This window comes from Lissotriton helveticus, chromosome 7, assembly GCF_964261635.1.
Source record: "Lissotriton helveticus chromosome 7, aLisHel1.1, whole genome shotgun sequence".
Taxonomy (NCBI): Eukaryota; Metazoa; Chordata; class Amphibia; order Caudata; family Salamandridae; genus Lissotriton; species Lissotriton helveticus.
Window position 1 is genome coordinate 16,072,809 of NC_136068.1, and position 27,204 is coordinate 16,100,012.

The 27,204-nt window shown below is 46.4% G+C and overlaps 1 protein-coding gene across 1 annotated transcript in view; it reads right to left on the minus strand.

The window, feature by feature from the left end:
- Positions 1-3,893: 3,893 nt before the first annotated feature.
- The window catches only part of LOC144766575 (uncharacterized), a 166,464-nt gene continuing 143,153 nt past the window's right edge, over positions 3,894-27,204 (minus strand). The window contains exons 5-6 of the mRNA XM_078650375.1: positions 18,725-18,757; positions 3,894-4,372 (exon numbers count right to left, since the gene is read on the minus strand). Of these exons, the coding sequence (XP_078506501.1) occupies positions 4,268-4,372; positions 18,725-18,757 (138 nt within the window). The 3' untranslated portion in view covers positions 3,894-4,267. The remainder of the gene's footprint in view (positions 4,373-18,724; positions 18,758-27,204) is intronic.

Here is a 27,204-nt window from a genome sequence, read left to right on the forward strand (position 1 = left end):
CCTCTAGCAGGGCTCCTGGGTCGCCTCATCAGGGCAATCAGGGAGATGGACAGGGGGTGTTTGGGCAGGGTCACACTCAGCCCCCCACCGCTTCATCCCTGGTGGCTAGCCCTAGACACAAGTGAAAGAGGAAGGGTTGCGTCACAACTCGGAATCATTCCAGGCTTAATGTGTCAGCTCTAACAGACCCTTACCCCATCTGTGTAGAGGGAGGCCCATCCCCAGTAAGTAGTTACTAACTGAGCTTAAGACATTTCTGATTAAGAATCATGACCCCATTCTGGCGAGGCTCTTCATGGCTGGGTGTGGGAGATTCTGACTCATATACGTTTGGGGAGGGGGTCGCAACAGGAGCAGAGCCTACCAATGATACAGCAGAGGTCCACCATCCTTATCTATCCTGTCACAGACCCCAACATCGGAGGTGAGCCCGGTGTGATGGGTTCCTCTCTGAATGTTCCTGGGTTGAAGAGCTTGACAGAGGCTTCCGTAGTATAGTAGCCCTTCCTCCGTGCAGTCTCAAGCAAACTGGACAGTTTACGTACCCCCCCCTCCATTAATCCTGGTGCGGTGCTCAATCTACTGCCGACTCCCTATGTTGCCACGCTACGTAATGTTACTCTCCGCCCCCCCACCCTCGTTGGTGAAACCTTCATTGAGCTCAAAGCCATGGAGGTGCACTGGCTAAAGTTGCAACCTCATCGAGGCGGGGGCTGTGGAATCTGTCATTATGGCCCTAGAGTGAGTTGGGTGGACTCAGACAGCAAACTATGGGGAGTGGATTGTGTGATGGTTAATTTTAACAACCCCAGTATTTTGGCAGATCTACTCTCAGCCCTACCCCACTCAAGATATGTCACCCACCCGGTATAGTTGCCCTCCCCTTGGGATATTTCTATAGGCCTGAAAGGGTTGATGGCCCTCCGGTGTCTCAGGTTGCGGTGGGAGAGGCTCCCCCACTGCGCGCCCGGCTGGCTTCTAGGCACTCCCCTCTCTGGTGCTACAACTAGATTTGCTCCTCTAAGTGGTCTGGAGCCATGCGATTGACACGGCTCCCATGACTCCCCTTCCTATACACTCCCAGCAGCTTGGAACAAGCTGCCAATGGAACTGCGGAAGGAAACTAATTTGTTGCCCTTCCGAAAGAAATTAAAAACAGTGCTTTTTCAGTAAGCGTGGGGTGGTCTGTAATTTTATGACTAGCTGCTCTCCATTGTACTTAATGCTCGAACCTGACAAAGCGCTTAGAGACCCCTGGGTTATAACGCGCTATATAAATCAAATAAATAAATAAAATAAAAATTTGTTGCCCCCGGCCCTGCCCACTTCTTCAGCAGCCACTCTACAATCTTCAATAGGTTGGAATCTCCTGTCATGAAATATTGTTGGACTTTTCTGCTACGTTTACTAACCCTAGATGACTACAGTTGGTAAATAGCTGTCCAATGATCTGCCTCCAAGCACCTTGGGAGGTCTAGAATATTCATTCCTAGAAGGTCACTCTTCCTATTTTACACCAGCAGAGCCCTTGGAGCAGGGAGGGCTCTGGAGACTGATCACATCTGTTGCAGTTGAGCTGAGTGAATATATCTGTGACCTCTGCTGGGAGGCCCAGATGATGCAGAGGTTGATGTCATTCCTGAATTCCCCTCTATTAGTTTTAATTAACTTCCATGCTGTTTGGGGGGAAGACTTGTTATGGGCACTTGTGTCCACCGGCTTAATTTGGCCCTTAACACACTTTGGGAGAGGGTAACTGGGAGGGAACTAATCTTGTTCGCAGGGGACTTTATTTGTCTTCTCTGTGACTTTGTCCTCTCTAGGGAGGGTCTCAAGCCTGGTGCGTTCCTGGACTCACCTAATCTGGTATTTACTCTGGACAAGTTAGTAAATTTCCCCAAATCCACAATTGTTCCGACGATCAAGGGGAGGAGTTGTATGTCGATCATTGATTTAATTTTTGTTTCAGCTCCTTTATTTTTGCTTACTTTTACTTTTAATCTTATTCACAGCCACTCTTTAGTGATCACAATCCTGTGCCCCTATAGTGGATGTTCCTACGGCTCCATGGACACTGTAAAAGGAGGTGTCAATTGGTACCTTTTTGCCAGGGTAAAAGATTTAGGTGCCTCATTTATGAGGCCGTGCGTCACTTTTACGCCGCCGGTGTGTCCTTTTTTGTGATGCACCAGTGGCGTAAAAAATCCACCTTGCTGCGCCATATTTACAAAGTGACGCATCTACGTAGATGCGTCACTTTGTAAACCCCTGTTCCACATTATACCTGCACCAGGTATAATGTATGCAAGGGGGGCGTATTGACGCAAGAAAGGGTCATGGAAGTGACGCAGTGTCCACTTCTAGTACTCACATGCGTCAAAATCTTGTGCCTGCCTCACAGCAGGCGTAAGACTGACGCAGGCACTTTCACATGGGGCTTGCCCCATGTGAAAGGACACATTACTGGAGTTGCGTCACTTTTGTCACTTTTGTGACACACTCCAGCATACTGACGTATCTGTAACTCCTTGCACCGTGATGCGTCATACTGTAAATATGATGCATCATTGGTGTCGCAAGGAGGGCGCAGTGAAAAGTGACGCATCGCGGTTTTCATGCAGCGATGCGTCACTTTTCATAAATGAGGCCCATAGAGCTTATCTCTTTGCTAAGTGTGCGCAGGAGTTTCCCACTTGCCTGGATATGGATGCTGGAGGAAGGGAGATCCTCCAAGCTTTTGATGGTATTGCTCTGGGCATTCTTATTCTATTCACAATAAGTACCCTCAGCAGTGTGGCCTCCAAAATCCAAAGGGGTTTTCAGGATGTAGGAGGGCTTATAAGCTAGCTCTTGATGCATGCAGGCCCATCCTGTGGGAGACAGCCTGGGGGGAGCTATCTCAGGGGTGTGACAGAGGGGGCAGTTCACTTATTTAGTAGGAAAGATTGGCAGAAGTAGGGAGAGATTTGACTGTCGGTGAAACAAGTTCATTATTGAAGATCCAATGTGATAGAAAAAAAAAGCTTCAAACTATTGGTCATGCTGAGATAAAACCGGTGCAATACAAGTGGAATCTGTTCAATGTATCAGACAGGGTTGTTGTGGGGATTCTGCTTAGAAACAGAACTATGCCTGGGGCCACAGAACACCAGTGTGTTGGAAGTGAGTCACCATACCACATCAGTACCTCTGATCCCAAATTAAGACAAACTCATAGTGCCGCACCTGCCCTCCCAACCTTTACAGAGTAACAGGTAGTTTGGCGCCCCAGAACACACACTCTACACCCTTTCAGGCATCCCGGTAGAAGGCCATCATCTTTTGTTAGCTCACTCATACGTATCCACAATGCACAGAAAAGAGACAAGAGGCAAGCTTACAATATTTATTGAAACTATTGTGCTCTATTTTGCAATAGCTGCCCTGCAATTAAAAGACATATACAAGTCAAAAATGTGATTAGCATAATTAACAAACTGTTCACAATGAAAAGGCCTGGAATATTGGAAGACAGTTGTACCTAAACCTCCTCTCACTATAGAAGTCAAGTGATATATTAGAGATCGGTGGGATTTGTGGGGGGCCCCATCCCTAGCATACATAGGGAGTTGTTTTACATCTCAGGCAGTAGAGCTATTTCATGTGTCAGGGACTTTGCTTTGTCTGAATGTGTCCTCTCTGTTTTTAAAATAACAAATTTAGATTTATATGATAAGATTTATCCAAGCACAGAGCAAATAAAGCACAGTTTATTTCAACCTTGTAGGAAATGTTCTTTCAAATCCCAGCAGAAGAACTGAATAATAAAACATATGCAGCCTATTTCTAAAATAAATGTGTAGCACAAAAACAAGCCTGTTCAAGCAAAGGCAACATACAACCTTTAAGAAATACACAGCAGGGGTATTCAGCGTATCAGAGAGGGTCGTGCATAGTATCAGCCGTAGGAGGTATTCAACGTATCAGAGAGGGTCACGCATTTTTATCAGCCGTAGGAGGTATTCAGCGTATCAGAGAGGGTCACACATAGTATCAGCTGTAGGAGGCATTCATGGTATTAGAGAGGGTCATACATAGTATCAGCAGTTGGAGGTGTTCAGTGTATCAGAGAGCGTCGTACATAGTATCAGCCGTAGGATCTATTCAACGTATCATAGAGGGTCATGCATAGTATCAGCCATAGGAGGTATTCATCGTATCAGAGAGGGTTGTACATAGTATCAGCCGTAGGAGATGTTCAGTGTATCAGAGAGGGTCACGTATAGTATCAGCCATAGAAGGAATGCAGTGTATCAGGGGGTGATGCATAGTACGAAGTATTCCGTTCATCAGAGAGGATCAGGTGCACACATGTGGAATTGAGTTCTGGGGCCTGTGAAGAAGAAACAAAAGAGAGCTTGAAGACACTTCTCAGCCTACTTTTGGGGTTAGTCAGGAGCTTGGAACAACATTATAGGGTGCATATGTTCTTTAGCAATAAATGACCCATATTGTGATAGGAAGGCCCAGCTTCCCTTTAAACACCATGTGCCTGCAAGGGTTAAATACATGGCATTACATTCTTAACCTTGTGTCCTTGTAGTTTGAGTGGAAGTGAGGGGAAGTATAGACAATAGAGACACTGTTCCATGTTTTCAGACTCTACCTGTCTAAAGTGTTGGTCTGAGTACTTGTGTAGTTAGACTGCTTGTTCTGCAGGCGAAATTCCACCTTCCCAGGAGTTTGAGAGGATGCAATATCCTGGGTGGCCTCATTATTTTACCTTTTTTTGTGCTACATCAGCTATGTACGCATTTGAATTTTTGGGGGTTTTATTGGGATTTCATGCTCAATAAAACTCCTGAAGGTGTCTTTATTTCCCTCTATTATTGGTTAACGGCCACATGCTTCAACATAAGGAATTGCGATTCCAAAAAAGCGATTTTTAAGGAATTGCTATTTAGGAATCGCAATTCCTTATGCATGTAGGAATAGCAAAATAGATTGTGATTCCTAAACATTACTGTGAGTAGTGGGCCGGGTATATGCTGTCCTTGGGCACCTTGCACCAGTGCAGACAACCCTTATGGAGATTTAAGAGATCTCAGAAAACCTTAGAAACTCTCTAAGAGGTAGCTGTGGAAAGCAACCTTCAGGCTTAGTTCAGAAGGAGTGTAAAGCAGCTTGTTTTACCAGAATTCAACCTTATAGTATAGATTAATAGTATGTTACAGTATCTCCCACACGGAGATAGACACAAAGCACACAATACTTAAGCAAATAAATCACAGTAAATGGCACTAATACACAGTGGGGCCCAGGGGGGGACTAAACTATATACTAAGAAAGTGGTATAAGAACCACGACTTGAGTCAGAACAATGCCTAGAAATGCCATAGAACCCCTCCACCATGCCAGGCCGCAGCTGCCCGGGCAGCGTCTGCCCAGGCACCACCCTCCCCTCGCTGCCCCCACCCCTGCAAAGTAATGAATACACCGGAGGAAAGGAATCGGAATGGGGAAAGGTGCCACCCGGCCCCCCAGAGAAAAAACCACCCTCCCCTTGCTGCCCCACCCTAACAAAGAAATACACCCCACGGGAAAAAATGCATTCAAATGCGGGTGAAGGAGCCGCCTGGGGGGAGCACTCACTCGTAACTTTTGGACTGGAAACATGTGTGCGCCCCGCCATTTTGGGACCGCCTCCTGTTGTCGCTCTTGTCCTTGGTCCACGATCTTGCAAAACAGCAGACATTCTACTGCCTTCACTTGGTGCTGTGACTGCGTCCCCCCTCCGAACCAACTTGATGGAACTCTGCTCTCCTGGTTTTTTGGGTCTTGACCTGAGAAAATCTACTATTTGTATATATATGTATATAGAGATAACTCTAACCACTGGTATATGTAGTAGACCTTTGTACTCTCTACCATTCCTATGTGACTCTTAGAGTTTATCCATTTGTATCTCTTCCTTGAGTGACTTTACAACTTGTACATTTGCATTTTTTTTCCTGTTTGTATCTCTTCCTGGTGTGACTCTACAACTTTTACATTTGCAATTTTTGTCTGTTTCTATCTCTTCCTTGTGTGACTTTACAACTTGCACATTTGCAATTTTTTCTGTTTGTATCTTTTATGTAACTCATGTAATCCTAAGCCTTTATGTATCGCAGCTGGTTCTTATGTAAAGCGCTATATAAAATTGCATTAAATAAAATTAAATTAAATTAAAAAAGTAGAATTGCTGGGACCCCAAGGAACCACCTAAGGTGAACAGATAGGGACCCCACGGTGTCCGAGTGCAGTGTGTGACCACTATGCGTGCTACATACAGGTCTAAATGCAAGTCGCAGTTGGATTTTTAAAGATTAGGGACCCTTCCCAGTGGACCCTGAAGAAACCCCGTGGAAGACGGAAGGTTGGAGTGCCACCCTACTAGTGGATACCATGGTATCTGAGTTACCTCTCCGATGGAAAACCGGATGCATAGGTGTGAAGTAGTGTCCCAAACCTCCGTCAAACTCAATGGAAGACTACAGGAAAGTGCTGCTGCTGGAAGAGGAGAAAGTATATGGAGAAATACAAATGTGGATTCTGGAAGAGAAGAACCTGAAAGCATAGGAGACAGTGTCTGTTTCACTGGGGGTGACCAGGAGACTTAGTAGAGGGATGCCCTCCGATGTAGGGTGCTTCAGAAAGGATGACTGTGACCTTGGCTCTGCAGCTGCGAGGACCAGGCGATGCTGAGGACAACCAGGACCTGGATATGAGCTGTCACACAAAGCATGTCAAGTGCTGAGGGGTCGGAGTCCAGCGGGAGCACAAACAAGCCTTGGCAAATGCAACCAATACAGGAGGTCAAGAAAGTGCACGGATGGGACCAGCAAGGTCCAGGAGACTCACCTCAAGCAGAGAACTCAAAGCAGACCCAAGAAATCAGTGGAGCCCAAAGAAAACAAAGCTGACCCTCAAATTGACCCACAGGCCAAAGGCACAGGAGTCATGAGAGAACCTCAAACAGCTCACCAAAAGAGGCAGGTCTCGATGCACAAGATGTGGTGTGGCTGAAGATTCTGATCACTGGAGGTGCTCGAGGTTGGGGCTACTTGGAGCCTAAAGTTCTTTTGATAAAGATGTCAACAAGCATTTGCTACTGCAGAGGGGACGTTATACCCAGGAGTTTGGGTATTGCAACCCTCACAAGAACTACCGGCCTCAAACTTGGTAAGAGGGTAGATAAGGCTTCGGGAGCTGAGAAAAACCACCACTTGCGTTGCAGTGCTCCTGGAGTCAAGAGGAGCTTGGGATCTGCAAACTGGTCGACTTAGTTGCTGTGCCTGCAAATGCAGGGGGGTGACTCCTTCACTCCAAGGGGGACTAATTTGGTTGTCCTTTTTGCTTCACAGGCCTTGAAAGGTTACTGTGTGGTGCACAGGCACAGACAATACAGCAGACTGGAAGTGCAGTGAAGTCGGCCCAAACGAAGTCTAGCAAAGTCCAAAGTGCTGAGACGGTAGAAGTGCAGTGGTTTGAGTTCTCAATCTTATCCCACGATGAATCCAGGGACCTGCACCTAGGTAAGCCCTGACGAACCCTAGGGAAAGGGTTGGGAAGATTCAGCGGACCCTCCCAGGGGAAAGTCTGGACAGGCGGGAGGTTACTCCCAAGCCCTTTGTCCAGTTTTGCTCCAAAGCAGGCAGCCAACGGCTTCCATGACTGGGTTGAACTGGACTATGCACAGGATCAATAAATGTGCCCCTCATGCAGTCTTTCAGGCGCTGACAAGGTCTCTCACCCAGCCCTAATACACTAAATCCTGTCTGGGAGGTGGTCACACCTTGTGACAGGATGTCTATTGTTCTGCCTTCCCCTACTCAAGCGTGGCTCAGCAGCAAGAGGGCAGACATGTGTCTCTGGTCTGCAGTAACCATTTTGTGCTGTCCAGAACTAGGAGGCTGGTACCAGGAACACTGAGAGCCTAACGGAGGGCTCGTCCAGTGCTTGGAATCATACCTCCCACACCATACTAAACATGATAGGATTAGTTGCAGCTGTTTTTGAGATGATATTTGCGTGATTACACGGTGCCCCTCTATATAGTATATGGCTGCCTCATTTATTATCCGGGAGAATGGACTCCGTAGGCTGAAGGGGTGCTAGGCAGTAGCACCCTCTCACTTAGGACCAAGAACCCTGCCCTCAGGATTGTAAAGGCCTGCTATGGGGTGACTTATAGGTTTTGAGTGCAGTGACCCTTAGAAATAGTAAACCCAGTTTAAATAGAAAGGAGTAAGACTTTGGTCCTGATTAGCAGGATCCCAGTCAGACTAGTCAGAAACAGCATCACAACAAGCAAAAAGTGGGGGTAACCATAAAAAAAGGTCCTACTTTCCTACAATTACCTAATAGTGAATCGCAAATGGTGAATGAATGAATGGGAATGAATGCATAGGAATGCATGGGAATGCATTCGCAATTTGCGAATTAAATTGCAAGGGTGCCCGGGGGCCTAAGGCCCACCTGAAGCAACCCCCAGAAATGTAAGTGTGCACATGTGGTGCACACACATGCTTTAAGGGCATGTTTGTGCGCCACATGTCAATTTGAAAAATGCACTTTTGTGCATTTTTCAATTAATGTGCGAATTACCGATAAAATTCAAGTTGATTCTAATTGGCGTTCCCTAAATGCACAGTTTACATGTAGGAAAAGCTTAATCCATCGCATTTAGGAAATCACAAATTGTGATTCCCTAAATGCATTAGCAATTTAGGTAATTGCAAAAACATTTGCTTACCTAAGTTGCAAATGGAAAGCCTTTGATGCATCAGAAAAGGCTTTCCATTTGCAAGTTTGGTAATCACAATTTTCTTGAGTCTTGAGTTTCTTTCTGAAGTCTGCCAGGGAGCGTGCAGTTTGGAGGTGGAGGGGCAGGTCGTTCCAGGTCTTGGCGGCAATGTAGGAGAAGGAACAGCATCCGTTGGAGCTGTGGAGGATGCGTTCAGTGGGTGCAAGGGCTAATGAGGGGAAGTGGGAGTGTCTTGCGGTTAGAATGAAGTAAAGTCGGTGGTTGATGTAGGACGGTCCTTCACCATGTAGGGCTTTGTAGGTGTGCGTGAGGATCTTGAACTAGCGTGTCTTGTGGATGGGGAGCCAGTGGAGGTTGCTGAGATGGGGGTGATTTGAGTCCATTTGGGAAGGTTCAGGATAAGTCTGGCTGCAGCATTCTGTATGGCCTGGAGTCACCTGAGGAGCGTGGTGGAGAATCAGGCATAAATTGCGTTGCCGTAGTCAAGGCGGCTAGTGATGAGGCCCTGAGTGAGGCTCTTTCTGATGTTGAGTGGAATCCATCTGAAGATTGTGCAGAGCGTGCAGAGGGTGTGAAAGCAGGAGGAGGCCACTGCATTGACTTGTTGTTTCCTGGTCAGTTCAGTGTCAAGGATGCTGCCTAGATTGTGTGCATAGTCTGTTGGCCTGGGTGTACGACTGGTGCTGCTCACCATCAGCTGTGGTTCCATATGGATGTGTTTTTTCCAAAGATCAGCACTTCTGTCGTGTAAGAGTTACGTTTAAGGCAACTGGCTTTCATCCAGTTGGCTACATTGGCCATGGCGTTGCAGACGTTTGTTCTGGTGGTGGAGGGGTCTTCGGTGAGAGGGAGGATAAGTTGAGTAGTGTCTACATAGGCAATTATGTTGAGACCATGCGATCTGGCAATGTCTGAGAGGGGGGTAATGTAGGGGAGGAACAAGGTGGAAATGAGGGATGATCCTTGGGGTATGCCACATATGATGATCTTGAGTTCAGAGGTGAAGAGAGGCAACCAGGCGATCTGTGTGCATCCTGTAAGGAACAAGGCAATCTGCTTGAGGGTGTTTTGCTGTATGCAAATGTTGTAGAGTCTGTTGATGAGGGTGTGGTGGGATATGGTGTTGAACGCAGCTGAGAGGTCGATGAGCATCAGAGCTGCCGTCTCCCTATTGTTGAGGAGGGTTCTGATGTCGGCTGTGGTAGCGATCAGCACAGTTTCTGAACTGTGGTTGGTTCTAATCCCGATTGGGAGGTGTCAAGCAGATGGTTTTGTTACAGGTATCCGGTGTGCTGTTACTTGATGACCTTCTTGAGTACCTTCTCAGGGTGAGGGAGTAAGGAGATTGGTCAATAATATTTAAGTTTGCAGCGGTCATAGGAGGGTTTCTTTGGGAGGGGTCTGCCCTCTGAGTGTTTCCATCTGTCTGGGAAGGCTGCTGTGGTGATTGAGTGTTGATGATGCTGGTGAGTTCCCTGCTGATTTAACTGGTTCTGAGGATGAAAATCCAGTTGCGACAGGGGTCAGTGGGTGCCCCAGAGTGGATGAATGACATGATGGCCGTGGTGGTCTGAGTGGTCAGTGGAGACCATGTGGTGATTGTTCGGCTTGTGTGGGCTGGTTGGCCAAGGCTTTGAGGTTGAGCACAGTGGGTTGGGGTCAAAGTTGTTGTGGTTGGTGGCGATCTTTGTTTGGTAGTCCGGGAGGGTGTTGCAGAGTTCTTGAGAGGGGTGAATTGTGTTGTATATGGCTGCTGGGTTAGAGAATTTCTTGACCATTTTGAATAGTTATTTTGTGTGGTTAGTTGCTATATCGATGCGGGTTGTGATGGCTTTTCTTCCTTGATGCTTAGTTAGTAATTGCTTAAGGCTGCTTTGTGAGCGACTCATTTGGAGGGGTTTCTGGTGAAGTGCCATCATTTCTCGAGTTGAAAGCAGTTGCGCTTGGTGGTTCTGAGCTCTGGGGTGTACCAGCTGGCTTGTTTTAAGTTTTTGGTGGTATTTCTAGTTTTGTCTGGGTGACTCTTTTGATGCATTTGGTAATCCATGCAGAGACAATCTGGATGGCCTGTTCTGGGTCTGATGAGGGATCAAGTTGGGTGTCGCTGCTGGCCTAAATCCACTGTGTCTCTGTTACCTTGCTCCAGATGTGGTTGGAGCTGTGATGCTTGTGGATAGTGTGCTGAGCACCGAAGATGTTGAAGTGAATGATGGCAAGATCGGACCAGGTGAGTTCTGTGATGTGGCTGTGTTTGACTCTGTTTCTGGAGGTGGAGATGGGATTGAGTGTGTGCCCAGCTTTGTGCATTGGTTCAGTGACCAGCTGGGTGAGGCTGGTGTTGTTCAGCTTCTCCTGGAGGGTGGTGGATTAGCGTTGTTGGGATCATCGAAGTAGAAATTATGGTCACAAAGTAGGACACAGTGGAAGGAGTCAATGGCTAGGGTTGCGATGAGGTTGGTGATGGCATTGCAGAAAGCGGGTCAAGGTTCCGGGGTGCATTTTATCATTGTCTGGGCATTGGTCTGTAGTTGGAAGTTGAGGTGTTCCATGAGAGGTGTGTGGTCTCACTTTGGTGGCAATGCATTGGATGGTTTCTTTGAAGATGATTGCAATGCCCCCGCTGTGTTTGTTAGTGTAGTCTTGGTGTAGCCGTCAGGTGTTGTGGTGGTGATGTCAGGGTTTGAGGAGATTGGCATGGCCTGGTTGCAGAGTGATCGGGCTTTGAGCAAGATGCATTGGAGAGGTTTGTGCTGTATGTTATGTTATGTTATATGTTATGTTATATTAATTTTTATATAGCGCACGGCTACTCAAAAAGAGTGTCCCGGCGCTTTAATAATGAGACCTACGACGAAATAACACAACACAGTAATAAAAACAACAGGCTGGCCCAGTAAAAGAAAAAGGAGAGAAGAAAACCTAGATGGTAAACAACCAGGTCTTTAAACATTTCCTAAAAGCAAGTAGACTAGTGGAACCCCGGAGTGTCAGCGGCAGGGAATTCCACAGCTGTGGTGCCAGCAGTCCAAAGGAACGGCCTCCAATACGAGCTCTTTTTACACGTGGCACCACCGCCAAAAACAGTGATTCCGATCTGAGAGAGCGTGCCGGGTGATAGAAGGCAAGTCTCCTTTGGAGATACTTCGCTCCCTCAGCATGGAGAGCTTTGTAGGCCAGGGTTAATGCTTTAAAGGCAATCCTCTTGCGGATAGGCAGCCAGTGTAAGGTCTGCAAAAGACCCGCCACACTGGCTCGCCTATTTAAGCCATAAATGGCTCTCGCAGCCGCATTCTGCACAACCTGGAGCCGCTGCAGCAGATACTCTGGCAGGCCCAGGTAAAGGATATTGGCATAATCCAGCCTAGACCCGATCAAAGCCTGCACGGTCAGTTTCCGATGTTCTTCCGACAAAAAGGGGTAAAAACGTCCTCAGCACCTTGAGGAGGCCAAAGCAGGTGCCCATCACCCCAAGGACCTGAGATCTCATCGTCAGGGCCTTGTCCATCTTGACCCCTAAGTTCTTAGCTACTAAAGATGGACAAGATGGTGGAAACATGTTGATAGGCCACCAGGCTTGCCAGTCAGGATCCGACGCACACCCAAAGAAGAGTACCTCAGACTTCTCTGAGTTGCATTTGAGGCCGCTCAGGTGAAACCATCTAAAGACAGCCTCAAGGCAGTCCCGGATACTCTCCCCATTAAAATCTCCTCCACTCTTACAAGAGAAGAGGAGCTGTGTGTCGTCGGCATAGGACACGATCCGGGCCCCGAAGGACTCCGCCAGTGCTGCCAAAGGGGTCATGAAGATGTTAAAGAGGGTCGGGCTCAATATAGAGCCCTGCGGGACCCCGACTCCCAGTGGCGGCATCACGGCCGAGTCCGGGGAGGCCCAGACCGTTTGTCGGCGGTCAGCTAGGAAAGATGAAAACCAGCTGAGCACCATCCCCCTAAGGCCAATCTCATAGAGTCTAGCGAGAAGGCCCTCATAGGGAACGGTGTCGAAGGCCGCCGACAAGTCCAACATGACCAGCATAGCCTTACCCCCAGAGTCCAGTACCCCTTTAATGTCTTCCGACACCTCCAGGAGCGCTGTCTCTGTGCTAAGGTTTGGGCGGAAGCCGGATTGAGTGGCGTGCAGAATCTCATGCATTTCCAAAAAGTTGGAGAGCACCGTGTGTATGTGCTTCTCCAAGATTTTCATGAGAGCTGGCAGGAGAGAAATCGGTCTATAATTGACCGGTGCCTCAGGATCAAGGCCAGGCTTCTTCAGCAGGGGGATGACCATTGCCTGCTTCCATGCTTGCGGAACCAAACCCTGGCTCAACGAGAGGTTCAAAAGTGGATTGGCCAACGGGTTTATCACTTCTGCCATTTTTGCTAAAAACTTAGCCGGGCAGGGGTCCAGGGGCGACCCAGATTTAAGATTGCCCATAAGCACTAAGGAGGCAGAGGCTGAAATGGGGGAGAAGATTGCCAGCATCGGGCCTGATGAAACCGCAAGGCGCGAGTCATCCTCGATGTTGATCGACCCTGCGGGTGCCGCCAGTTGAAAAGAGTCCTGGATAAGCTTAATCTTGCTGGTGAAAAAGTTAGCAAGATCCAAAGCCCAGGACTTAGGGGGCATGCCTCGGAAAGCATTGGAACGAGAGGCTGTAAATTCTCTAACTATGGAGAAAATCTCCTTGCAGGAGTTGGAGGCGGCTTCCATTCTCCCCGCAAGATAGGCTTTTTTCCCCAGGCGAATGTCCCGCTGATATGCCTTAACTGCTGCCTTATAGAGCAGTCGTGCTTCAGGATCATATTGAGAGCGCCAGGCTCTTTCCGCCGCCTTACAAGACTGTCGAGCGATCGACAGTGCCGCCGTAAACCAAGGGGCCGAAACCCGTTTCGGTGTTAAGCGGGGGGCCATCACTGGGGCAAGGTCATTTAGCCTGTCCAAGAGCCAAGCCTGCAGAGACTCAAGATCCCTCTCCAGGTCTCCTGAGAGGGGGCACGGGTGATCCAGCATCGCTGGGGTCACACAATGGTAAGCCCGAAGGGTGCGGCGCTGTTGCTGGAATGCGGGATTGGCGAGTCTCGCTGTGCCTTTAACCAAAAATTTGGCTAACCTATGGTCTGACCATAGCACCGGAATAATCTCCTTAACCTCCACAGGAGATGTCGAAAAGACCTGATCAAGGGTATGTCCCTTATCATGTGTTGGTCCCCGAAGGTACGGGATCAGGCCCAAGGGGGCAGTGGCCTCCAAAAATTTGGTAGTATCCGGGTCTGATAGGTCATCCATGCGGAAGTTGAAATCTCCAGCGACAATACAATGTTCTGTTTTCAGGGCCAACCCTGTTAGGACAGACTCGAAATCTTCAAAGAAGGTTCCAGATGGACCGGGTGGTCTATAAACTAATAGACCTTTAAAGGATTGGTGGGGTGCCAAGGTGATGGAGAAGGCAAGGGACTCAGAGCCGCGGATGTCATCTACAGGCAGAATGGAGCAAGCCACACATTTCTTCACCACCAAAGCCACTCCTCCACCCCTACCCTCGAGTCTGTCCTTCCTAAAAACATTATAATCAGATGGAATGGCAGAAGCCACGTCGGGATTTGAAAATTCCCCCAGCCACGTCTCAGTTAACATGAGACAGAGAGGCTTTTCCGTGTCTAGGAGGTCATAAATATCCTGCGCATGTCTGCCTACAGATCTAGTATTGAGCAGCATACATGGATACCCAGCATGGTCGATCTTTTTATTGGGAGGCAAAGACGTAGCGCAGCTAGGACGCCATCCGCATCCAGGGCAGCGACACTTACCCCTATGACGACCGGGGAAGACAGTACAGCAATCGGCCGAAAAAGGTTGTAAGGGGCGTAGTAAGCGTAGCTCACGTGATGTATAACGGAGCAAGGGGGGCCCAGGAGTATATACGCCCGGTGGCAGGGCCCAACCCGCCGCCCCGGTCGCCTCCGGGACGCTGACGGGCGCAGACGGGCTGGACTCTGGCGTGACTCCGGCGGTGATCCGGCGTATCCGCTGCGTGTTAGCATGACTCCCTTAAGAGGAGGTCATCGCCTGAGCCACTAGAACGTGCAGCCCGTGCCCCTCACCCAATATGGCCGCCACAGAAGCGCTGTGCTCCCACAACCAGCCCACAGGAACCGGGACCCGCAAAGCGCGGTGACAACCACAATTATGGTGCAAGTAAGTGGCGTTTGCAATTAAGAACAAGGGATAAGTAAATAAGGCTGTAAAGAAAATATCAAAAAGGATTTTAAAAGGACGCCGCAGAATTGTTATTACAGCGCGCGTCAGCTCAGCAAAGCGCCATGTAGCGCTCAGGTAGGTCTCGCGTCCGCTCGTAGGTCAGCGGAACCAAGAGTATCAAGAACGAGCCCCCTGGTTACCTCCCTTAAGAGGAGGTCGTCGCCTGAGCCACTAGAACGTGCAGCCCGCGCCCCTCACCCAATATGGCCGCCACAGAAGCGCTGTGCTCCCACAACCAGCCCACAGGAACCGGGTAAAAGTAGTCTCAAATTTTGTGGGCGACAGGACTCCGTACAGGAATGATGCACTATTTTTCTGGAAAGATGGGATGTAGAGTGATTCTCATCACTTTGAGACCCCCTTTCAGTCACCCCAGATGTTTCACAAGGATGTATGTGGCCTTTAGGGGATGTGTGGTGCAGGCTCTTGTGTGGACTGGAGATCCTGTATTGTAGGAGAAGCAGCAATGGTGGCAGGTGAAGAGACCTTTGGTTGCTCGCGGGGAGGCGGTGTAGCAGTTGTTGTTTTGGTATGTGATGTCTAGGTCCAAGAGCTCCTCAGCACTGTAGTGGAGGGTGGCAGGATGGCTAGGGCTCCTGGTGCTGGGTGCGATCCAGGCGCTCAGGACAGGTGCAGACAGGCATCACTTTTACCCGCTGCGTAGCCACACTGCGTCCTCCATTAAGTAGGTCCTGGGGGAGGCTGGAGCGCTGGGCCACAGGAGGAGGGAAATGGCAGAAGGAGGGAAACGGCAGTAAGAGGGAAGAAATTAGCAGAAAAAGGCAAACAGAGCAGAAAAAGATATAACAGAGTATAGAAAAACAGAGGGCAGGAAAGCTAGCAGAAAAAGCCAAAAGAGAGCAGCAAAAGGCAAAACAGAAGGTTAATGTTAATGTTAATGTTATTATGGAATTTATAAAGCGCAGACTATTGCTCCGAAAGGTAGAAAAGCATAGAGCAGAAAAACAAGCAGCAAAAAGCAAAACAGAGGAGAAAATGCAAAATAGAAGGCAAGAAACAAGCAGAGAAGGTTCAAGCAGAGGGCAAGTGGAGGGCAGCAGATCTACAAGGAAGTAGTGGACTGCGGACAAGCTGGACTGGAGTACTGTTGCAGGGGGAGCAGGCATGAGGCCCCGCTCCTTAATTTATTATTTAAAACATATTTTAATATAACTTAATGTTCTATTCCTATACAAAATAAACTTATACTACACAAACATAAGAAACTACACGTTAATTTGCACCCCGCCCAAACAGTACTATAAATCACAGACCTCTGTAAACAGTGTTGTGAACTTGCTAGCCAGACTACAGTCTACTAGTGAAAGCCACAAGTGCCCTCATTTTATTATTCTCATACACACACTGCCCACCGGGGTAACCATCAGGGAGATCTGTCCTCAGTGTGAGGCTGGTGCTGAGCCTTACTCTGTGCTGATCCACTGAGGTTGAACCTTTAACTTATAGTCTTTGTACATCCTTACTCTGCCCCTCAGTGGATACATTAGGAAGCAGGTTGAAGTGTCCTTATTGTTGGAGGCTGTTGCTTCTCTGCCACATGCTTCCCCCTCAGTTACAGCCACTGAAGTAAAATGTTTTACTGGAAGGGTAGGCTTCCAGTACACATCTTTTGCAAAAGAGCATGCACACATCTGCACACTATAGTGCAAAGGTTGCGCAGTTCACTAGGCAGACTATAAGAGCGTCGGTGCAGAGGAGGACAGCAGTAGCAGGCCATTTTAGATTCATACTTTAGCTGCTCTGTTGTGCGGTGCTAACAGTAATATATCTACCCCCCACTTCCCCAGAGTGGTCTATCGCCTTAGTCATTCTTTCCATTCTTGTGATGCTGGGCCTTTTTATGGCTTTTCTATGCGGCTGAAGATAGTACAGATATTGCAGTGAGGAGAAGAATGTGGTGTTTCCCATTGCTTACCGTTAAAGGTGGCCATATGTTGCCTGATCTCCATGCTTTAATGCCTGCAAGCAAAAGAAGCAGCATTAGGATACCTTCAGAAGATATGTTGCTGGATTGTAATGAGATGAGCAGTCTTACTCTGACTTTTGTTCTGTGGAATTTATTTTGTTGGTTTCCTCCTTTGTATTTGTTATATCATTTCTCTTATATATTATGGTATTGTATTCTTGCAGACAATGAAAGAAACCTTGTATATCACATGTCACTGAATAGGTGTGAATTCAATAAGTGGATGAACTGTGGACTGGATTATCCTCGGGCCCTTGATCATGGGCTTCTATCACAATCAGGAACAAGTGATCCAACTACCCTATAGAGGCGATCCAACTTTGAGGTGGGATACTTCTCAGTGAAGGTGCAACCTTGTGGAACACCTCACCTCTAAATGTACAGCTGGTTCAGTCCACTCTCTACCCCCTTACAGAAGGGATCCGACGGTAAGGTAAGATGCCTCTCAGTGAAGGCTGTCTCATAGAATACAACACCTCTAAGTGTACAGTCAACACTCTACTTCTCCACAGCAGAGATCCAACTGTAAGACCGGATGCTTCTCAGGGAAGGTTGTCATTTTGTGGAACATCTCACCTCTGAGCGCACACTTGTCATTTATTTATTAGTTTCCAAAGATCCTAATTCAGGGCTGGTAATATTTAGCTCTTCCTATTAACAGTCCCTCTTTTTATTCCCACAGCACCAAAAGGCCTTTGGAGAGTTAATGAAAATACATTGTAGCCACAAGTACATCTTTACAACCACAAAATGACATGTGCTAAAACTATTTCATTTCATTATTCTTTATTTCGGTTAAACAACCTTAAAAGAATGCAATACAATACATTTTAAAACATTACAATACAATATATATATCTACACAGTACTGGGTTGGGATTAAAGAGAACTAGCAACAAGGTCCTTCTCAGTTAAATTAACACACATATTCAAGGAACACTTAATAAATAGCAATTCATTAAATTTAAAATAATACTATAGGACAATAAAAACAAGGCACCAGGAAACACTAAGATCAGGCCAATTCCTATTGTCATTATTCTAGTTTGAGTTGCAGTATAAGTCTAGATCAAATTCAATTACATGCACCACTTGGTAGTAATAATATCAGTTCAGTTACATTTATAATTACATATTGCACACATGTTCCAATAAAGATTACATATGTACAATTAGTTCAGATACAATAGGGCACAAATCAGAATACATTTCAGCTGCTAGACTACAATCATGCCAACTCTCAGTTTACATTTTATGGCCTTTTCTCTTCCTGACTATCGCTGCTGATAGGAGGAAGCGGCTCAAACTGAATACTATTAGGTGTGCAGTGTCTCCTTTAAACACTCTTTCGCCATCTTTAATGTGGCGAAGGCCCAGGAGTTGGCATATGGGTTTTAACCATTTTTTCCTCGCATGTAAGTAAGCGGGGCATATAAATAGCACATGGGACTCATCTTCCCTATTATACAATCTATAAGGAGACTATCCCAGCACATCTGTTCATAAGATTCTGTTTTGTCAGCTTAGATATCCATGACAGATTAATCGAAAACCCAGGCCTTATTAGCCTCCCACTGGATTGCGTTACACTTACAGAGGTGACCTAATTTAGGAGGTGTCAAAAAATAACATTTATGTAAGCAATCTAAGTGGACACCATTCTGTGCTAAGAGATGCTTTATATTTGTCTTACCATGTAAGTGCGGTCTGCATCAGGGGACTGCGCCTGTGGAAAAAACAATGAGAATGGGTCACCAGGTGACTAGATGAAGCAAGAGCAGCCATACCCCACCCCCGGTCACCAGGTGACTAGATATAAAGGGAGAGGAGCCATACCCCACCCCTCGTCACCAGGTGACTAGATGAAGAGAGAGCAGCCATACCCCACCCCTGGTCACCTGGTCACTATATATAGAGGGAGAGCAGCCTCACCCCACCTCTGGTCACCAGGTGACTAGATATAGAGGGAGAGCAGCCATACAACACCCCTGGTCACCAGGTGACTGGATATAGAGGGAGAGTAGCCATACAACACCCCTGGTCACCAGGTGACTAGATATAGAGGGAGAACAGCCATACAACACCCCTGGTCACCAGGTGACTAGATATAGAGGGAGAGTAGCCATACAACACCCCTGGTCACCAGGTGACTAGATATAGAGGGAGAGCAGCCATACCTCACCTCTGGTCACCTGGCGGGCACGAGAGTTGAGCACAGAGTAGAACCTCATCCTGGTCTTAGTTAAAGACCCACAAACATCTCATTTTGGTTCCGTCACTGAGTCCAGACTCACCCTGCATGTGTGAGGGGATTCCTGCACAACCAAGGATACTGTTGACTCAAAAATATCCAAGTTGCATTTTTATCAGCAGGTGAAATTAATGTGTTAACAGATTAAAGACACAATAACCAAAACCCAGACTTCCCAATTCATAAAGGAAACAGCGTTCTAGTAAATCTGAATGCTAAAATTGAATTAACACTAGAAGGTGAGGGAATATACTGGAGACTTGTAGAAGATGTCTTGCATCCTATTCTTTGGGGATCGTATCACACTACTAGAATATCTTCCAATTTTAATCTCCAGACAACTCCATATTCCTTCATCACACGCACGTCCTCGCTTATATGACGCACACTTCCTCGTTCACGAGTGTGTGAACACTCTCCTTTCTTGGTCTAATCACTTTGTACTCCTCATCCTACCTTCCTCTACAGCCGCCAAGGTACCTTAGGTCTGCCATGTAGTGCAGCTAATCATGTTCTACAACACAAATACCAGACACCACAAAACCACCAATGCAATATGAATTAGACATACACACATCGCCTAACTCTGGACACCGAACGGCATCTCCCACTGAACAATATTCATTATGGATCATCTTTCCTGCAATGATTATAGTTCCCTTTCTAAATCTGAACATTATTGACAGACCCCAACAGAGCCTTATCCTTTCAAGATGCTTCAACTCAACAGCGACGCCCCCAGACCAGGTCAACATACATCTTAGAACCATCCAAATACAATTCATAGAGACATGTCACACAGTCAAATGCACAACATTACATCACAAAATTGTACTTTCCTGTTAAACTACTCTTGCAGACAAACACTGAACCACCAGCCATCCAACTCGATGAACTCAACTAACTCAACAAAATGTTAGAGCCATTGGAAGACCTGTCTATGGAGAAAGCACTCTACAAATATCTTTAACAGGGAGAAGCTCATTATACTTTCAAATTAGCAAACACAATCCATAAAGTAGATGTTTAACAAATACTATATGCAACCACAGACATAACATCAAATTGAAGAAAATTCAAAAACTCTACAAACACTTGCCAAGGTTAAGAAAGCATAACAGTGCTAACCTACTACTACTAATACCTTGTTTCCTGTAAACATCAGGAGTTATCATTAACCCTGGGCGTAGTTCGCGAAGTAGCGCTACGCGAAGTTACACGAAGTGCACTTCGCACTACGCGAACTTCACGTAGCACTACGCGAGCTGCGTAGTAGCATATTCGCACTGTGCAAGATGCGTTATCAATGATTGCACAGTGCGGACAAGCATCCCGCACTGTGCAATCATTGAAAACGGCATCTTGCACAGTGCGAGCTGTAGTTTTCTGCCGCTCGAGTAGATTTTTACTCGAGCGGCAGCTTTCTCAACCCGGACTGGTAGTTTCTCATCGCGAGTCTCGCCAGGATGTCATTTTGCTTGCTCACGTTCGCGAACATGACGTTGAGGAACGCGAACAAGCAAAAAATGACCGCTGCACTACGCTACGCTGCGCTACGCGTGTTCGCACTGTGCTACGTGCAGCTCGCGTAGTGCGAAGTTGCGCAAACTTCGCAAACTACACGAGCGTAACGTAGTGCTTTTCCCAGGGTTAGTTATCATTGATGCTGCCTTGGGAGATTGGGCAGAAGTATGCATATTCAAGCTCAACTCTCTCCCAAGGTAAGCTGGAAAGGCGCTTTAGTATACCGTCCGACTGGACCAAAAAAAGTGTTCAGTCAAACCCTACTGGAATATACTGTGTCCGATGTGCTTGCACACAACAGTTCCTCTTGTTGGGAGACTTCAGTTACCATGGGTAAGATTCCTCTGAGACTTGTCAACTATTTTCCAAACTAGCCACACTTGGTCTGTTCCAACAAGTTAACAGAGCAACTCATGTCGCAACTCATACTCTGGACTTCATTTTTACTAACTTCTCACCATTAATTTGCAAACCACCCAAATCTTTATATGGTATTAAAGAAGATGCACACGAGTGAGTGAAATAATTCAGTTTATATGGCCGCCGCACGTTTTGACGCTTGTGTGACACGTTCTGATGTCACGCGTACACAAAGGCCTTAATCCTGTTCCCAAAATATGGCCGCTGGACGTTTTGACGTTCCTACGTCACATGACATAAACGGAGCTTGCGCAGAAGGAGCTTGCGCAGACTACCATACTGCCCGGAGACACTGGGTCTAAACAGTCATCTCTGGAATCTTGAACACGCAGTGTTCTTGATTCCAGACATGACATCAAAACACCACACTTTACTCTGGACAGAGCAGTCACTCATCTGTTTTCAGATTCCTAAGTATATTGTGACAGGAAAAACAAATACATGTTATAAAAATATGTCCAGACAGTGGTGGAAAACCACCCCATATTCTGTGGCTAAGGTGCTGAAGTTTAGTGTCCCGCCAAATGACTTCGATATAGATCAAGCACTTTCTGACTACGACAGAGCTTAGGAGTCGGCATTTAATAAAATAGCCCCTCTCAAACCTTACCACAATCGGATGCATACACCCCAGGCACCTTGGTACTCGAAGAATTACAAGAGAAAGCCTCCTGTGAGAGGTTAGAAAGACGATGGCTTATAAAGTATCCTCAAACCTATACCATCTCAGCTTCAAGATAGCATGTACATTTCTTATATCAAACCAAATTGCAAAGGCCAAACACTCTTCCAAAGCCTTTTTTAATGTCCTTAATACTTTTATACATTTTGAAGCATGCTCCCAAGAAATAAATGCTTCACAATTTCACAAACACTTAGTGACTCCTTAGCGAACCATTTTGAAGATAAAATCAAAATGATTCATATTTTTCTAGTCCACTTGATCAGGCTTGTGAGTAGCTCGACTTTTGTGCACCTCCCCCTAATTGTGCTACCAGCCCAAGCAAATTTTAATGTTCTACACCACAGAGAATTCAGAAAATCCTTGTTATGTTATGTTAATTTATATTTGTAGAGCGCCAAATCACCAAAAGGTCTCTAAGCGCTTGCAGCATAGACCAAGAACCCGGGAATCCCTTATTCCTGCTGCGCTCCGCAAGATTTGGGTGAGCTTATCCAAATGCCTCAGTGAACAAGATGGTCTTCAGTTTCCTCCTGAACAGGAGTAAGGTGGCTACCCCATGCACACTGTCCAGTAGCTTGTTCGAGAGCTGGGGAATCACAACTGAGAAGGCCCGCACTCCAAGGTGGCTCTATTAAAGCGCGGGCAGGCTAACAGGCTTGACTCAGATGAACGGAGGCATCGTCTAGGCACATAAAGCTTCAAACGGTCTTTGATGTAGTTAGGCGCCACCATGGATGGACTGGTGATTCTGGGCACTGGGCAATCACCCGGTAGGCTGGATGGTGTAGAGGCTGTTTTTTTTCAGGGGGGGGGCGGTTGTGCTGGGGCTGCCCCAGCAAAACCAGCCCGCTCTGAGTTCGTCCGATTTTGGGCCGTGACTGACTCTGTGAGTCTGAGTCAGACTGGGGGGGGCACAACTGCACTGCTGGCAGCGGCCCCATCCCCCCTCTTTGTCCCCCCTCCCTCTCTTTCTGTCCCGCTCCTCCGCATGTAGTAAAAACCGAGACTTCAAGAAACAGGCATTACCTTTTCTTTCCTCCTTTCGTTTATTTGCTCCAAATGTGAAAAGGATCCAAAAAAGAGAAACACTTGCTGGAAATGTCATTTTCTGACGTTTTTCAATTTTTAAGTGCAGCCTCGGGGTGGAGAGAAATAAAACATTCAAAATATGAAAAATAACTAACTAAAGCAGACAGAGTGGTTGCAAGGTGGCCAGATTAATTTATTCACACCTAAACACATTAGCGCCACTTTACAGTGTTTGCCAGTGAAGCGCTACTTTTGTTGTCTCCTCTTTCTTTGAACAGCGATGTTTTTCCTGGGTGGGAAATTGTAATATTCCTGGAGATACTGAAATACCTGCTTGTTGGATGAATTGGAAACAAAATGCATACTGCGGCTCTGTATTCACGGACGTAGTCTATTTAAACCATACTGCTTTCCTTTTGTAAGAATGTAAGCAATGTGCATTGAAGCGGGTCCCTTCTGCGCCCTGTAGTCATGGCCTTAACTTTTGAGGCAAAAGCACTCCCTAAGTTCTGAATAATTAATGTAAAAAGAAAAAGGTAACCGTGTTGTTACTGCATGCATTCACATGCTTTACTGCATTCCCTATCAGTGTTTGCTTTTTCTAGGATGTTGTTAATTTTTTTTAGGCAGCATATTGCTCTTGTCTAGAGCCTAATTTGAATTGAGTCACAGCTAGGTGTTTATAGCGGGTCAGTGCAGTGCAAGTTACCCTCAATGGGGCAGTATGGTGTTCATTGCGGGAGAGGATGTGGCACTATGGTCAGAGCTGCTGAATTTGGAACTGGGGAACCAGGTTCAGCCTTCATGGCCAGACCACTCCCCCTGAGGGAGCACATTTCAATGCTAGATGTTAGAAGGCCTGCAAGACTTTAGAAGCCCTGGTTTCTTAGCACCAGCAGGTGCCCCTAGTGGTGGCAAGTGTGGATTAACCTTGAAGGCCTGTCCACCACAACCCATGACGTTCACCTCCAGTCTTACAGGTAGACCTAACTTCAGGTGTTGACGTCATGTTTGTAAGTATAATATGGTTTAAAAAGCACTTGCTGCCTCCTTCCTGACCTCCAACTATTTTCAGGAACAATTCAAATGTCATGATAACTCCAGTGATTAATGTTCTTAGTAGAGACAGATGGGGGCATATTATCAAGACAGGCGATAAAATTATCGCCGCTTTAGCGGCAGAAATCTGCCGCTAAAGCAGCGATAATGGGCTTTATAATGTGCTCTATGGAATTCCAATTGAAGCCCCTGTTAGCTGTCCGTCAAATTTAACATGGGTTTCAATTGGAATTCCATAGAGCATATTATCAAGCCAATTATCGCCACTAAAGCGGCGATAATCTTATTACCTGTCTTGGTAATATGCCCCATGGTGTTTTGCCTAGTAGTAATTTTGTGTCAAGGAAATGAAGCACAGAGGGTTAATGTGCCTGCTGCTAAGAAGCTGTACCATGCAGATCACAAAGTGCACATATTGTAAATAGGTCAGTGAGTTACTGCTTTTGTCAGAAAGACCCTATTGTTACTTGCAGTTAATAAGTTAAAATCCTAACATAGAACATTGAGCTATTAACAGTCATGTAAGAGCTGCAGGCAAACTCCAAGGTAAAAATTAGAGCGTTATGTTTATTTCCCAGGTCTTTGATTATCCAAATGTAGCAAAAAAGGGTTCATTTGGGTAGAAATCAATTATGATTATTAAAAAGATACCCCAACCATGGTATTATGTTTTAAATTCTTAGTTTGTGTTTCTCCAGACCAATCACTATTATACTATGCTGCCTACTATAATGTTTGTTGTGTGTCTCCTACACCTTGTAGTCCTTTGTCTTATGTAACATTTCCTATATAGTGATTTACACACGTATGATTGATTGTCTCTGAGTAATTTGTGTGATGTAAAGTGCTCTGACACCCTACACTGGTATTAGATTTTTCCTTATTAGAATCAGTGGAACTTACAACTTCACAGGGCAAAATGTGACCAGTCAACCTTCACAAAGGGCCCTCCAATTCACAGTAGCACAAGTCACATTTTTTAGTAACTTTTGATCCGATTTAGCTATAATCAATGTATTATTTAAAATCGCCAGATTATGCAGCAGAAGGTGTATTATGTGGCAAGTATGGCAGAGCCATAATTATGTGGAAACAATCTGGAAACTAGAATATTTTGCTATTTATGCTTGAACTGCTCTTGTGGAAAAAGGGAGGAGGAGTGCTGAAGACAGAGAAGCCATGGCTGAGAGACAAATGGCTCGCAATTCCACTTTTAGAGCTATTTGGGAGATTCTGTGATTGGAAACGTGTTCATCTTTGTGAATGTATTTTAATGTCAATAATTCATATTAAACCTTAACATGTGTATACATTGGTTACATTAAATAATGTAATAAGCTGTAACCGGTTAGTGAAATGGCTAACAATATTTAAAAATTGGGATTTTTTGCTGTTTCTGGTATACCTCTGACTGCGTCCACTGACCCAATCCACAGGTTATTCCCGCCCTCTGATTCTCCGTCCATAGTTCCCCTACTTTTTTCTCCCACTTCCACCACTGCTGCAGCCTGTGATTGGCTACATGTCTGTTATATGTACATACATCTTTATTGTATGAACACCTCCTCGGCTCCCGACTAAGCATGGGCGGATTTTGCAAATTGGCAATCCGCGAACTTGCGTATTTACGGATTCGCAATCCGCAAAATCCGCGAACTCTCGCGAATTTGCGGATTTTCTTTTTTTTTTGTGTTCGCAAGGATTTCTGCCAGTTCGCGAGGGTTCTGCGCCAGTTCGCAATTGCAAACTTACTTGTCGCTCGCAACGGCCGCGACTATGTTGTTTCTACATCTGGTTCATCATCACAGGTTCACAGCACCCTCTGTTTCACCACTGCCACCCTCTGGTACACCCATGCCACCCTCTGGTACATCACTGCCACCCTCTGGTTGGTTTATCACTGTAGATTATGGGGGTGAAAAAAAGCAAGCACACCTGCCCTGCTTCAACTGACATGAATTAATTTGGGGTTGATTAATGTGTCACTGAATTTAAACTTCCAGTCTGGATGCACCTGCTTCCTTATCTGTAATTTGCTTTCTGTTGCAGTGCAATTTTTTTTCACAGGACCTTTGTGGCCTATAGTTGCAAGTAGGCAACTGAACTCTGAAGGGGCCCCTCAGGAAGCACTACAGGGAATGGTTACTAATGATAAGATTGAACTTTTGCACCTGCTGAGTGCTTTCAGTTTTGTCTGTAATTGCTTTCTGTTGCAGTGAAATTTTTTTAACAGGACCTTTGTTGTATACTTGTAGCTATTCTCTGAGCCTGTTGTGAGGGTCAGAGCAGGGTCATAGAATAGTTGCAAGTAGGCAAATGAACTCTGAAGGGGCCCCTCAGGAAGCACTACAGGGAATGGTTACTAATGATAAGATTGAACTTTTGCACCTGCTGAGTGCTTTCAGTTTTGCAAAAATCCAAATATCCAGCAGCATCCACAAAATGTAATCCTTCCAGGTCAAGATCCAAATCGAAGTGACCAGCACATGAAGAAAGCACTGGGAGGAGCCTGGTGGACAGGAACAGGAAGTTGGAGACTGTGGGGCACTTCCTCCCACCCCCACCCCCCAAAATGGACTCCTTGCAAAGAAAAAGTGCAGGCAAATGTCAACCTGAGGAGTTATTCTGATAAAAATCATAATTTTCAAGGTTTATGCTGCCTGCTGGTAGATTTCTTGTGCGAAATTGCAAATTTTGCAATCTTGCAATTGCAAGATTGTCGCTGCCCGCCGCATCTACGTGTTCGCAAGTGTTTACTCCTGCGAAATTGTATAGTATTCTAGTTGGCAAGTGCGACCAAGCAAAAAATCCGCTTCGCACGGATTTTACGAATTTTCGGCAAGTTCGCGAGAGTTTGCGGATTGCGAATTTACCGAAAATCCGCAAAATCTGCGAACGGAACGGATTTTACGCCCATGCTTACTCCCGACATCGCCATAGCCATCCGCGACAGCTACAAGATCACCCGCAGGGACCGCACCAACGGAACAGGAGGAGAAATTGCCATTGTCCACAGAAACACCCTCAGAATCTCTACCAGCTCCGACAACACGCTTCTCACTGCCAAACACCTGCACTTCCAGATCCACATTGACCCCAACACCACCCTCTGAGGAACCCTCATCTACAGACCACCTGGCCCCCGGCCACGGTTCAGCGACTCCATCACCGACTTTGTCAGCATGCACACCCTTGCGTCCATGGA